The sequence below is a fragment of the Choloepus didactylus genome, chromosome 15, assembly GCF_015220235.1.
Source record: "Choloepus didactylus isolate mChoDid1 chromosome 15, mChoDid1.pri, whole genome shotgun sequence".
Classification (NCBI taxonomy): Eukaryota; Metazoa; Chordata; class Mammalia; order Pilosa; family Megalonychidae; genus Choloepus; species Choloepus didactylus.
The window spans coordinates 8,749,509-8,762,446 of record NC_051321.1 but is presented as its reverse complement, the minus strand read 5'-3'; the positions used below and the strand labels follow the sequence as shown (position 1 = coordinate 8,762,446).

Sequence of the window (12,938 nt, the reverse complement as noted above, 5' to 3'; positions counted from 1 at the left end):
CACCAGCCTCAGGAGGGCTCCAGGGAGAGGATGTGGATGCCCCCACCCCTCCGTGCAATATCCCTTCTGCACAAACAACTGTGAACTCTAGAAAGTGCTGGTGACGTGGGGTCTGCTGAGCAGCGATCACACAGTGTGGTCTCAGCAATCGCGTGGTATGGTGGGAAGGGTGCAGGCCCGTGCACGAACCTCAGCTTCCTCATCTGTACTATGGGGACGGCAGATGATAGCAACCCAGCAGGGCTACTACGACAATTCCCAACAGGTGCCCAGGGCAGGGCCTGCCAGGAAATGGAGCAGGCTCTCAAAATGGTAGTGACCATTTCCATGATCACCAGAATTGGAAAAGGCTCTTGGATTTGAGGCTGGGCTCTGCAGCATCTGGGTAAAAATCTCTTGTGAGATCTGGCTGGAATGGGAGCCTGTGTTCTCCAGGAGGGGTGCTAGTCCACCTGTGTGAGCACCTTGGGGGTGCTTGTTAAATGCTGATTCCCGGGCCTCGCCCCCAGCTTGGGGCAGGAAACTGCATGTTAACAAGCTCCCCAGGTTACACTAATGCAACAATGTGGAGAACCCCAGCTCTGGCCGACGGGCTGCGCAGACGCCCTCATTCTCAAACACCTTGGTCAGGCAGCAGCCGCGTGAGACCACGAGCCACACCCGGGAAGCTTCCAGAGGGCCGACAAGTCTGCTCTCTACAACTCTGTATTCAGAACATCAACTAAAAGTTGGCGTTTGTGGCTGTTGCTGCCGTTTGGCTAGTGAGAGAAAGCACAACGGTGGAGAAGGAAGACCTCTCTGTGTCCTGAGAAGGCCACCTTGCACAGGAAGGGCGTGTCAAACTGTGCCGCGTGTTCTAGGTGGAGAGAGCCCTCGTGTGAAGAGATGAGCCCCTGAGAACACGCTGTGGCCCAGCTGAGAGCTTTGCAGAGGGCCCCTCAGCCATCCGAGCGCCACACCAAGCCCCTGGCGGCTGCATGCCCGATGGCTCAACCTAGGAAAGCCCTGGCATCAGCTGGTTAAATGCCACCCCATCTCATTTTCTTCAACCTTGGGGATCCATCCAATGTTTCTCCATTTCCCTGCTGAGCCTATCTTTCCAAGTTTGAAATTATATATGGGAAATAAGTGATGTGAGTGGGTGGCTGAGTGTACATGGATGTGTGACAAGTGTGTGCATGTGATTACACACTTAAGTGTGCGGTGAGTGTGTGTGAGTGTAGCTGAGGCTCAGCAATGACTAAGCAAGAAGTTTCTGACTCTCTGAGCACCCTGGGAGGTTCAGGAGAACCCAGATTTCCAAGCCACACTCAAGAGGCCTCTGTACTGCAGCCTCTGACTAAGGAGGGCAGAGGCTGCCGAGTGAGCCAACCCTAAGAGCTGGAAGAAAGAAAACGCTCAGAGGAACATGCCTAGCCTTTGACCTCGAATGGTCCTGTTTCTATTTCTGCCCTTGAACTTGAAGGGAAACTCCCAGGGGCCCAGCTCCCTGGGGGGACCACGAGCCCTCTTATGTTCAGAAGACTGAGGCGTTTCACAGCCCTGGAGAGCTGCCCTCCGTGCTATGTTTCAGATGCTGCCTCACAGTGACACAACCACAATAGAAATGTGGTTTCTAGAAAAGGTTCAGCACCGAGAGCACACACCCAAGACACAGGGTTCTCTCAGCCTTCCAGACTGGGGTGGTGAGCCTCCAGCCCATCGCCCCCAGCTGACTCATTTTTGGACTTCACACCTATTTGTGCTGACAAGTCTCTCTCTGCCCTGGGGCCTGGGCTCTGCCGACTTGGCCTCAGGGCTGCAAGGAGTCTAGGCTTGATTTGGGGGGCAGAAGCTCTTCAGGCCTTTCAATAGCAAACTCAAGAGCAGGGGGCCGAGGTGTCTTTCTGACGGCAGTTTTTACTAAATTGATCTTATAAAAAACACACAGGGGATTAAAACAAGTAACAGGGCACGCACGTGAGATACCCCGCAATGGTGTCCCTCTATTTTTAAATAGACATTAGAGCCCCTGGCCCCCTAGAGCGCCCGTTTCCTTCCATCACCAGAATAGAGACTCAGTTCAGAGCCTTGTTAGGAAGAAAAGGTCCCTGGGCTTTGCCTGCCTGGGCCTGGCCTAGCCTCTCACTAAAACGCGAGCTGTACGCAGCCACACAGGACTCGAAGCTCCTCACACAGGCCCAAGAAACAAGGGTTTGGGGAGTCTGCAGACAGCACACCCCACACTGCCCCGTCGAGGGGCGTGGGAAGGCTGGCCCACAAGCTTCTGGGAGAACAAAGATCTCCTCCGGTTCGCAGGCCACTACCCTCACCAGCCCTGTGGGGCGGGCAGGCGGCAGCTGCCACTGCCTCTGGGAGATCTTTGCTTTTGCAAAAAGAGGCCCAATGGGAGCCCCAAACAGTAGAGAGGTGTAAAAAAGCACTGGACCAGGCATGGGAGTGCTGGCCTCAGCCTCCCCATCTGCAAAGGCAGGGTGGACTGGGTGTCCTTGACCAGGCCCTCCACTCCACCTCCCACCCCCCGGGGGCACTTAGAAATTGGTAAGGAAAAGCTAGTATTCACAATGGCTACACACCCCCTGAAGGAACAGAAAGCTGTTTTATCCCTCTCCTTGGTTTGCGGTGTGCACAGAGCATGTGAACCTGGCAGCTGCTTGTGCTTCATCTCCCAACTGATCTGCACAGCAGAGCTGGGTGCCATTTTACAGATGAAGAAACTGGCAGTGGCCTGCTCACAGAGCAGATGGAGAGCTAGACAAGAAACTGTCAATAAATGCTTATTAACTGCTAATTCACTAACACCCCATTGGGATCCTGGCTAAAGCTGGGACTGAGTGCGAGCGGATATCGAGAGCCCATCATGTAGCAAGCGCGTGACCCAACTTGCCAGTCCTGACAGTACACCCCGTCTTACTGGGGGGAAGCCAGAGCTCCAGAGAGGTGTCTCGGCAGAGCCCAGGCTTTAACCCAGTCTGGGAGTCCCAAAGTCAGCTGGCTCAAGCCGCGTCCTAACTTGACCGTCACCCCATGTGGAAGGGTGCCTGGCTGTGCGCCTGGGGAGCTGGCCCCAAGTCAGTCTGGCAGTAGCCGCTCCCTCCGGCATCACGGGGGCCCCCTCCCCATGCCAAGACAGGCCAATTGGAGGGAGAAGGTAGCCTGGAGGCCTCCTTTTCACTTTTCAGTGTAAGTGGTTGTCGGGTAACAATACCTTTCGCATCTACTTCCATTCTGTACTTTATTCCAGAAACACTGTCTGAAATCAACAAATGGTACAAGAAAAAGTTGAAAAGGCACCCTGTATAGACAACGCTTAAACTGTTTTGGAGATTTAAAATCATACCTACGCATGCTTGTATACAGATGTACATTCTTTGACATGAAAACGAGCCTCACACTGACCTGTGACCCCGTGATCCTATCGCAAATGGCCGTCTCTGAAAGATGGAAACGGTGGCAGAGGCAGAAGCGGGCCCTGAGCCGCTTGGGTTTTGCTGCTGCTTCCACTTTGTTTCCTTCACTTGCTTGTTGGTTCTAAGAAACCTCAAACTCTCAGCCTCCGAACAGCAGCTTTTTCATACAAAGTGCAATCTCATTCCGCTTTTAATGACAAGCAGTGGCTGAGTTAAAGACCCAGAGCTACCAAATCTAAAAGCAAAATCTCCGGGTCCTGCATGGCTCCACACAGCCGACTTGTTTACCTTGTCAAAATTAATCCAGAAAGTGCCCGGGGGAACAACCCTTTTATGTACAGAGCAGACTTTAACAGGCGAGTAATTAAACCCTGAAAGTGAGGGTTTATAATTAAAATGCTGATAAACCTGAACGGTAGCAGCAACCCAAGCAGGCCTGCTATAATATTTTTACAATTCCTTTTTATACATAATGTATGATCCTTCTGCTCGAGTTTCTTCTATGTTCTTCGCCTGTGAAATAATTTACATTAATAAATAATTTATTACCATAACTCCTAAAGTAATTACGGGTTTCCATCCAATTCTTTTAGCATATGAATTGTTTGTTCTCTGTCCATTGATCTGTATTTACAAGGCTTTCCCTGGCAGCCTTCTGAAACCATTGGTACGGCATTCGCGCTCTCACAGATTATTCGATTTCCAGGCCTTCCCGCCTGAGCGGCGAGGAACATGGAAAGTGGAGTGTCCATTGTCCCCACGATGCAGAGCTCACTTGATGGCTGCAATTAGCCGAGGCGGTGAATGAAGCCTGCTCCCACCCCACTTGCCCTGCTTCCCTGACAAAGACGGAACGAGTATCCCGTGCTCCGCAGCACGGTGTGAAGGAGCGTCTCCCACTGCAAATGGCAGGGGCCCCACGGAGCTATGCACCTGAGTATTTGTGGGTGGCCCCAACCACTCCCCACGCAGAAATGCCACTCCAGGAGCTTGTGGCCTGCCAGCTGACCTGTGGGTGCGCCACACCCAAGAAGCTGCCACCCAAACAGTATTTCAGTGTCAGGTGTGCAGTAACTGCCCACGTGCTCTGCCCCAGGGAAGCTGTTGGCAGAAGAAATTCTGGTCAGGAACAGAAGATGTGCTGGGGATGGTCTGGGAGGTTGGAAGGAAAACCAGGACGCAAAACATCATTCTCAGCCAGAAGGTGCTAGATGGAGCCCGGTGGGGACAGGGCTGGGCAGGCTCCCTGCTCACGGGCACTTGGCAGCCGGCCGGGGTTGGGGCCTGGGGCCTGGCCAGAGCAGGGCGGGCAGTGGCTCACCCTAAGCAGGCCTGCCTGGTGCCCACCCACAGCTCAAACTTCTTTAGTTCTCTCCTACCCTTTGAAAAAGCACAAAACTGCTTCTTTGCATCAAGTTCCCAAACCCAGGTGGCGGGACAGAGGTGGGGAGAGGTCTGTAATCCAACTGCTAATTCCAGAGTTTGAAGTGGGCAGGGGAGGGGAGGGGAGGGGAGAAGAATCAACTACCTTGTAGTCAGTGCTGATTGCACAAGCAGGTTTCATCTGCGCCTGGCACAGGAGGCGGCACTACTGGAAAGGGTGGCATTTTAGGAAGCAGTCAGCAGGCCAGCACGCCTCACACCCTAATATACTGCCTGGATTTCCTTAAGGACGTTTCAGAAACTCGAACTCATGTTGGCTTCCAGCTAGGACCCTTGGGTGGAGGCTTAGGAAGGAAACAAACCCTGAGGCCCGGGGCCACGCTGTCCCCAGTTCTCACAGGAGAATGCCACCAATCAGGCCAGAACATGAGTCCTTTATCTCCAGGAGACAGGCAGGGGGGTTGGTGATTATAATAATTTGGCATTTTACCTTGGCTGAGCATTGTCCGGCCAGGGAGAGACCCAAAACCCTCCTGACAAGTCCTGCCAGGCCAAAGGGTGCCTTCTTTGCTGCTGCTGAGAAGCAGGCACGCCCAAGATGAGATCTCCCTGCCTGAAGTACGCTCGGGTATGGGGCGCAGGGCTGCTTCCCTGGAGAGTGGGCTTGGGGAGGCAGTGTGAGCCGGGCCTGGGTAGCAGGCTGGTGCCAACAGTGACTCCGGAGCGTCCTGCCTCCACCAGTGCCGGGAAAGGCACCTCCTGGGTGCCACTGGCTCTTCCGATCCCATGAGCACCTGCCAGGTAGACAATGCATTTTCAAGAGAAGGAAACTGAGGCCTGGAAAGATGGGGTGCTTTGCCCACAACTCCCAGGGCCCCCAATGTCCGCACATGGCATGCAACTCAGCCTGACTCATAGGGAATTGGCTGTTCCTCGATCTTGCCTCCTCTAAAAGGAAACCTCCTGGAGGCAGGGGCTGAGTCTAAATTACGCTATCCCGGCACCCACTGCCTGACACATGGGAGGCAGCCAATCAATCTTTGTCGAGAAGAACCACTGAAACGAGCTCAGGCGCATGAATAGTCCTGGGAATACACTGCCAGGAGGCTCAGGGTTTTACCGAACTGAGGTGGAGGCTGAACATGAGGGAGGGGGAGGCAGAGGCAGAGGAGACGCGAGGGGGCTGCCTCCTGCGGAGCCCCTCGGCACACCTGAGCCCAGAGAGGCAGCAGAGTCCCTCCCAGGGACTCGCCTGAAGGACAGGGACCCGCCTGAAGGACAGGGACCCACTGTCAGGGGGCTTCTCCCCCGGCCTCCCCTCCCCAGGGCTTGTACCTGGCCTGGGGCTGGTGGACCTTCCTTCACGAGGGCAACTCGCCTGCCTACCGGGGTGCTCCTTTGTTTGGGTGGAGGGGGGGTCCTCTTTGGGGACAGCAGGTGTCTCTATTCGGGTCTCCACCCTCTTTGCAGCTCAAACATTACCTCCCACAGTCCTCACAGCAAGCCTGCAAGCCTGTTATGACCACCATTTTGCAGGTAAGAAGACTGAGGCTTCGGCAAGTTAAATTCCTTTCCCGGTGACTCTCTGAGCCCCAAGACCAACCGGCCCATCACAAACCTCTGAGTCCTCCCTCCACCTCAGGACTCAGGCATAAGTCCTGTGCGGACAGTCTTGAACTAGAAGCTGGACATTCCCAGCACCCAGGTGACTCACCCGGCCCAGTGGGGCACTCACGTCTAGGCTGCGGCAGGGGTGGGAGTGCCTGGGAGGCCCCTCACCCGTCTGGATAGGCAAGGGCACTTGTCTGTGGGAGGGGGCCGGGGCACAGTGGGTGAGGCGGGCCCTGGCCACACGCCTGGGGAGCCACAGGTCTGCTGAAAGCTGTTACCCACCAAGGAGGTGTTCGGTCAGGCCCCGTGTGGGGACAGGGCTCAGAAGTGGGCCGCAAGGAAAAACCCAAGTCAGGGGGTCTCCTGTTTCCGTTTCTTCTGGGGGTGGCATCACGAGGGGCCAGGCTATCCCACAGCCCGGGGCGTGTGGCCAAGAAGCAAGCACTCTCCCTTCCCTGCCCCCCGGGCCCAACTCCGACGACCTCGGTTTCTCCATTTGTGAAAGGAGCACCCCCCAGCCCTCCCCTGCCCCCCGCAACTGCCGGCAGAGCCAGCGGGCTCGGGCGACAAGACACATCGTCCGTCACCATCATCTCATCTACGGGCATGGAGACTGAACACTGGTCACAGAGACAAGGGGCTGAGGACAGAGGGCAAGGGACACTTCATACAGTCCTACGAGGGCAAAAGTGGAATCTAAAAACCTGGAGCATCTCTCGAAGCCAATGTGGACATTACAGAAACTCATCTGGAAAGGTGTTCCCAAAGGGGACAGGCGGTTCAGGGGCTTCTGCCCGAGGAGAGGAGAAACTGTGCACAACCATTTGGAGCAGAAAGAAATCAATGTAATCAATCCAGCCATTCACCCCCGAAAACGTAAGAGACCAAGCCAACCTTTCTGGAAAGCACATCAACAATATGAATCGAGAGCCTTAAAAATATTGCCGCCCCCTGGCTTTTCTCTTCCACTCCTGGCAGCTGCCCTAAGGAATAATGCAAGGGTCAAAGACTTACATACGTAGTCACGGTTAACCATGGAAGCAAATAAGAGAAAACAGCCCCTCTACCCTCCCATACATTTTGACACAGTCACACAAGGCAGTATGAGAGACCCATGAAAATGCATGGAGTGAACACTTTCAGTGGTGTAAGAAAATCATATGACCACCAAGCAAAAAAGTTAAGGAATATATAGGTGTATTTTTTATATAATTTTATATCATTATGTTTACTGAGGACTTGATTACGTAAAAACTGATGCAAAGACCTGAAAATACACCAAAATATTAACAGTGGTTAGCACCGGGTATTGGGGCTATGAAAGAGTTTTACATTCTGCTTTACACTATGGTACATTTTCTGACTTTAAAAAAAAAAGATCCTGTGTTATTTTAATAATCAGAAGGAAGCTCTCAATAGCATCGTTGGAAATTAAATGTGTAAACCACACAACCAGTGCCTGTCCTCTCGCTCAGCCCCCAGCCCCATGTGGGACCAGAAAAGCTGCCCCGCTCGGAGGAGCCCCTGCGTCTGCTCCCTCAGAACCAATGTCCAGCAGGTGCTCTCAGCGTCTCACCTGGAGGACTCATGCCCTTGAGGGGAGGACTGGAGAAGGACGGCCACCACGGCCTCGGTTACTTACCCATAATTCCACAAGAGAAAAGTGTAGGTCCTTGACTCATCTTCTTTGGCGTGTGCTGAAAACAACCAGAAAAGCTATTCACTTCTTCGGGTCATGAGAAACTCCTCTCACCTGCTCTTCACGGACCACTCCTAGGGTCACAGTTAAAGGGGGGACTGCCCTTTGCCCACATCAGATGAGGGAAAGGAGCAAAAAGTATTCAATGTAAGAAACAACAACTGCATGTAATTAGGCTTGGCCTCTTGATCCAAAATTTCCAAGGAGCTGGGGAGTCTATCAAGTTAACAGACTTCATAAACACACCAGAAAGCCCCACGCCTCCCCACCCAAGGGGGTTTTTCCGTGTCAGCATGTGGAGGAGGTGTGGGAGGAGGGAGGCTGGGGACAGCTGAAAGAGCTCCACTGGGCTGGGCTGAGCTGAGCCTCCCACGGCACAGGCTGGGAGAGGAGGGGACCTCCCCGGTGACAGGAAGAACCTCTAGTGAAGAGCACAGCCCCCCACCCCCCACCCAAGAACCCCTCCCTTCCAGACACAAGGAGAAGGCTCTCCCCCTGTAGAGAGAAGCACCACGTCAAGGCCCAGAGGACTGGCCTCTCTCTGCAGGCTGGTCTGTGGCTCCAGCAAGGCCTCCTGAGGCTTTCTCTCTGAACTAAAACAGAAACTCAAAGGTTGTATGTGGTCTCAACAGATTAGCTGTGACTTTGGAACTCTTTGGCCCCATATTTCCAAGACGGCCTCTCTTTCCACTATAAACATTCTCCACCTTCCCCCACAACCCTCGACTAGCAGCGGCTGAACACTGTGGCCACTGGGTAACAAATGGGCCAGAAAGGCCTACAAGGACCGCAAGTCATGGCCACTCAGAACAGAGTAAAATCCTGAGGGCTCCATGTGCCGGTCGAGGCCCAGGTCGAGGCCCAGGTCGAGAGCCCTGTTCCGGTCTCCGGGGAGGAGAAGGCTGCTCAGTCAGGGCCCCGCCTCAGGGATCCCAAAGACTCATTCCCTCAGCCGTTCATTCTCTCTCTCATTCAACAAAGACGCACAGGCGCGGTGCTGGGGGCTGGACAGACACTCAGACACCTCCTGAGAGGCGCCCCTGACCCCACAAACAGCAGGGACACATGTTGCTTCTGGACTAAGTGGGTAGTGCCCAGACATCAGCTCTTTAAGCCTGAAGAGTGAGGTGGGGCTGAGCTGGGAGCACCTGACTCACCCAGATAAGACGGTGGCAGCCCCAGCAGGAGCTCCCCACTCTACCCCCAGCTGCTCTGCTCTGGTTTTTACCGAGTGCCAGTCCTGAGCCAGCCTGGGGACGCTCTGGGAGCTCACACTTCACAGAAGACATAGGCAAGAAGACACACCATTACACTGTAAAGAAACGGGCTGGAGGGAGGGGCCTGGGGTCGGGAGGTGGCACCTAGCCCGGGGTGTGTGTCAGGCTGGCTCCTTGGAGCTCACAAGGGGCTCAGTGGGCAAGACAGTCCCTCTCCAGTACCCCCTGATCCCCCCCCCCCCAGTTCCATGGCAACTTAAACCACCGAATCTACAGCCATTCCTGGGAATATCTAGAGAAGAGTTAAAGGCGGCTGCACCTGCCCTGTCCCAGCTGACATGGATCACATGGCAGCACACACAGCTGAAGGCTCATGCCAAGGTCACCGAGCAAAGAGCAGTGACAGCCATATGAGGGTTCTGCTTGTGGGATGCACCGCCAGGACCCAGGGCTGGACAGCAGTTCAGGGCCCCGGGCTCCCCCAGGAGCTCGTTGCCCACAAGGGGCCTTGCCAACACTGCAGGAACATTCAGGCACAAAGACAACGCTCGCAGGCGGCCCCGGCCCCCACCCCTTGTGATTGCCTGAGGGGCAGGGGCTGACAGTGCCCAGGCCGGAGTCGCCAGAAACCCATAGCAGGACGGGAGCAGGGAAGGCAGAGGAGGGCACGCGCACTGGGGTGGCCTCTGCCTCTCTGGCTCGCAGCAGCGCCAAGAAGGGATTGGGGTTTTACAGGAAGCAGGAAGCAAACCAGTGCAGCAGCCAGAGGGCCGTCCAGGGAGCCAGCACGTTCCAGACAAAGGGGCACCTGAGGGTCCACGCCGGGAATGCGGGCACGTCAGTGGGCACCAGCCACCCTGGGAGAGGTGCCAAACCTGCAGAGGGAAGCCACCGGCCAGCACACAGGGCTCCCCAGCCCCGTTCACTCACTCACCTGCTCAACATGGATGTATCGGTGTTCCCCACGTGGGGCAACACGCACTCAGCTCCCCAGCTACAAGCCACCACCACAGGCCCCCTGCCGGTGCCTTTGGCCCCCATTCTCCATTCTCCACCCGGAACCCGAAATCATCGTTTTAGAGCAAAAATCAGACTGGGTCGTTTCTCAGTCTGGAGCTGACCCAGTCAAAACTGCCAGCTGCTCAAAGGGTACCTGGTGCTGGCCATGCAGAAGAGACGCCGGGCATGTTCCAGCCAGGCCACCACCGGCCACCTCGCAGGGTGGGCCCAGAAGCCCAGGGCTGGCACTAAAACAGTCAGGGCTCCTCAGCTATAAGCAGTGAAGACTGTCTCTGGCTTGTAACTCACACCAGAAGAGAATTCATTAGAAAGGTGGGAATGAGCTCACAGAGCTGGAGGAAAGCTGATGCATCTGGCCCCAGAAAGGGCGAGGGCAGGGAAGCTCGGCAGGTTTTGAGAGTGGGAGCTTATTGGTGGGCTCAGGGCCTCCCCACTGGACGGGTCAGCCTGGCAAACCTGGGCTCAGGAGTCAGAGCCACAGAGCAAGCAAGCGTTCGCTGGCCAGCTCGAGTCCCTAGCCCACCCTGTGGTCAGGGGAGATCGAGGCAGCTGGGTCAACTGTCCCTCCAAGACCGTGAGGGAGTGTCCCCACGCAAAACCAGGGTGCTACTAGCAGAAGGGGTTGCTGCTCCACTCAGGATACCAGCATGCGAGCACCAGGCACGAGAGCAGTTTCAGAGGCCCAGGGAGAGATGCAGGGGTGCAGCTCACCCAGAACAGAGCAAATGGACATGTCATCCCCTCAGGCTGTCGAGTCTCAAGCCAGCACTGGGCCGCCCACACCCTCGGGTGCAGAGCCAGGTGCCAGTGGGCAGGCTGACTTCCAGCTGGGGCTCTCTCCTCTTCCCTGCCGAGTTTCAACCCCAAAGCAACATGCCAAGGAGTTCCCGGCTTGTTCCCCAGTGCACCCAGGACATCGTAAAATCCTTGCTGGCTTGTGCCCTCTGCACCCACTGTGGTAGGATTAGCAAACCCTACGCAGGAGGGTCTGGGATGGCCTGGGGAGCATTCTTAGCCCTCTGCACACAACACACACAACCCTGGCTGATGTCTACAACAAATGCAGACAATAAACAAATTTACCCTTTTGCAGTTCTACTCTGAAGCCTTCTGAGCCGAGCCCACCTCAGGAGAGGTCTTTAATCCGGGAACTTCCTCAGATCTGGAGAGGTTTTGGGAATCAGATCCTTCAAAGGAAAGGTAAAAGACGGAAATCAAACTGAGGTTTCAGGGGCCATCTGTCTGACTAAAGAAGAAAGTCCAGACTTGGAGACCCAACTACGGCTCCAGATGAGGAACTAGCACATGTGGAAAATAACAGCACTCATCTCTGGTCATGACCCTGGTCCAATGCAGATTATTGACTAAAGCAATGGAGTCATCGTTCCCTTCTCCTGACGCAGATACAGGAACCACAGTGCAATGTGGAGAAGCTCACACTCTTGCACTTCGGGAGAACGAGGGGGTGCCTGAGCCTCAGAACCGAAACCTGGTGAGATCACGGCAGTGGAAAGCAGAAGGAGCACCAGCCATGAGCAAGGGCAAAGAGAAGCTGGAAAGGGAAAGGCACCCTGGGTGGAGGCTCCTGGAGATGCTGACACTGGTGGAGACGCGAGGGACCCTGGCTCCTGAGGCCTCGGGCTCAGCCTGGCATGGGGGGCCCCTCTGTGCCTTTACTGGCTCAGGTGAGAGGTGTTCAGGCTGCCTCAGATCTCTGTGCACCCCTGAATTCCAACCTCAGGAACCCCGGCTGGGGTTGCTGAGCCCCGAGTGCCAAGGCAGGGTTCCCAGCAGTCTGAAGGACAGTGAGGAGCCCCCATGCCCATGCCGCTGGGTGCACGGCCTAGCATGGCCACCAACTCTAAAGAGGAGCAAGTACCTTTACACTAGCACCCTCATCTGTCAAGCGCAGATAGCAGTACCTGCTCTACCTACCTGAGAAACTCCTCCAAAAACCTATCGCCACTGGTTGTGGGAAAATGCACAGAGGCTGGGGACAGGGAGGCAGTGGTGGCGGGCCAGGAGCGGCCTCGTCCCCAGCTCCCTGGGTCTCCAGCCTTGGAAAGGGCTGGGAGACGAGGCCAGGCCTGGCCCAGGAAGATGGTCACTTTGGAAATGAGAGAACAGGCCCGGCCCCAGCGTGGGCGGCGGGAAGGAGCTGGGGGAGAGCAGAGCTCCTGAGGTCAAGCATCCGGGCCGCCTTCCAGCACAGCGGCTAATGTTAGCACACTGCGCGGAAGGGCCCTCTCAGCAGAGGAAGGCGGCGGGGCGGAGCGGGGAAAGGGGAACTCGGCCCGGCCATGGCTGCCGATGGGGCAAGCAAAGCCAGGGCTGGGGCGTGGCCTGTGCCCTCGGTCCTCGCTCCCGGGGTCCGCGGGGACCCCCACACTGGGGAAAGGGGAGACGCAGTGTTGTTGGCCCTCTTTTGCTTTTTCCCTACACCTCTCCAGGGGTCGGGCAGTCACACTGTCAGCAGCATTTTGTCTTTAAACCTGAAGGACATGCGAACCACCATCTGGACCTCCGGAGGGCAAAGAGCAGGGCAGGAGGAGGGAAGGGAGAGCAGGAAGGAGGGCAGGACAGTCCCGTCACTCCTCG

General features: G+C 55.8%; 1 protein-coding gene across 2 annotated transcripts in view; it reads right to left on the bottom strand.

Annotated features, from left to right (window-relative positions):
• FAM53B (family with sequence similarity 53 member B) overlaps positions 1 to 12,938 on the bottom strand; it is a 75,042-nt gene that overhangs the window by 58,146 nt on the left and 3,958 nt on the right. Inside the window, exons 1-2 of one of the 2 annotated variants that reach the window (XM_037804522.1) lie at positions 11,424 to 11,508; positions 8,047 to 8,101 (exon numbers count right to left, since the gene is read on the bottom strand). In XM_037804522.1, coding sequence (XP_037660450.1) covers positions 8,047 to 8,086 — 40 coding nt within the window. In that variant the 5' untranslated portion in view covers positions 8,087 to 8,101; positions 11,424 to 11,508. Of the gene's footprint in view, positions 1 to 8,046; positions 8,102 to 11,423; positions 11,509 to 12,938 lie in introns of those variants that run through there. The other variant, XM_037804521.1, reaches the window with a different exon arrangement.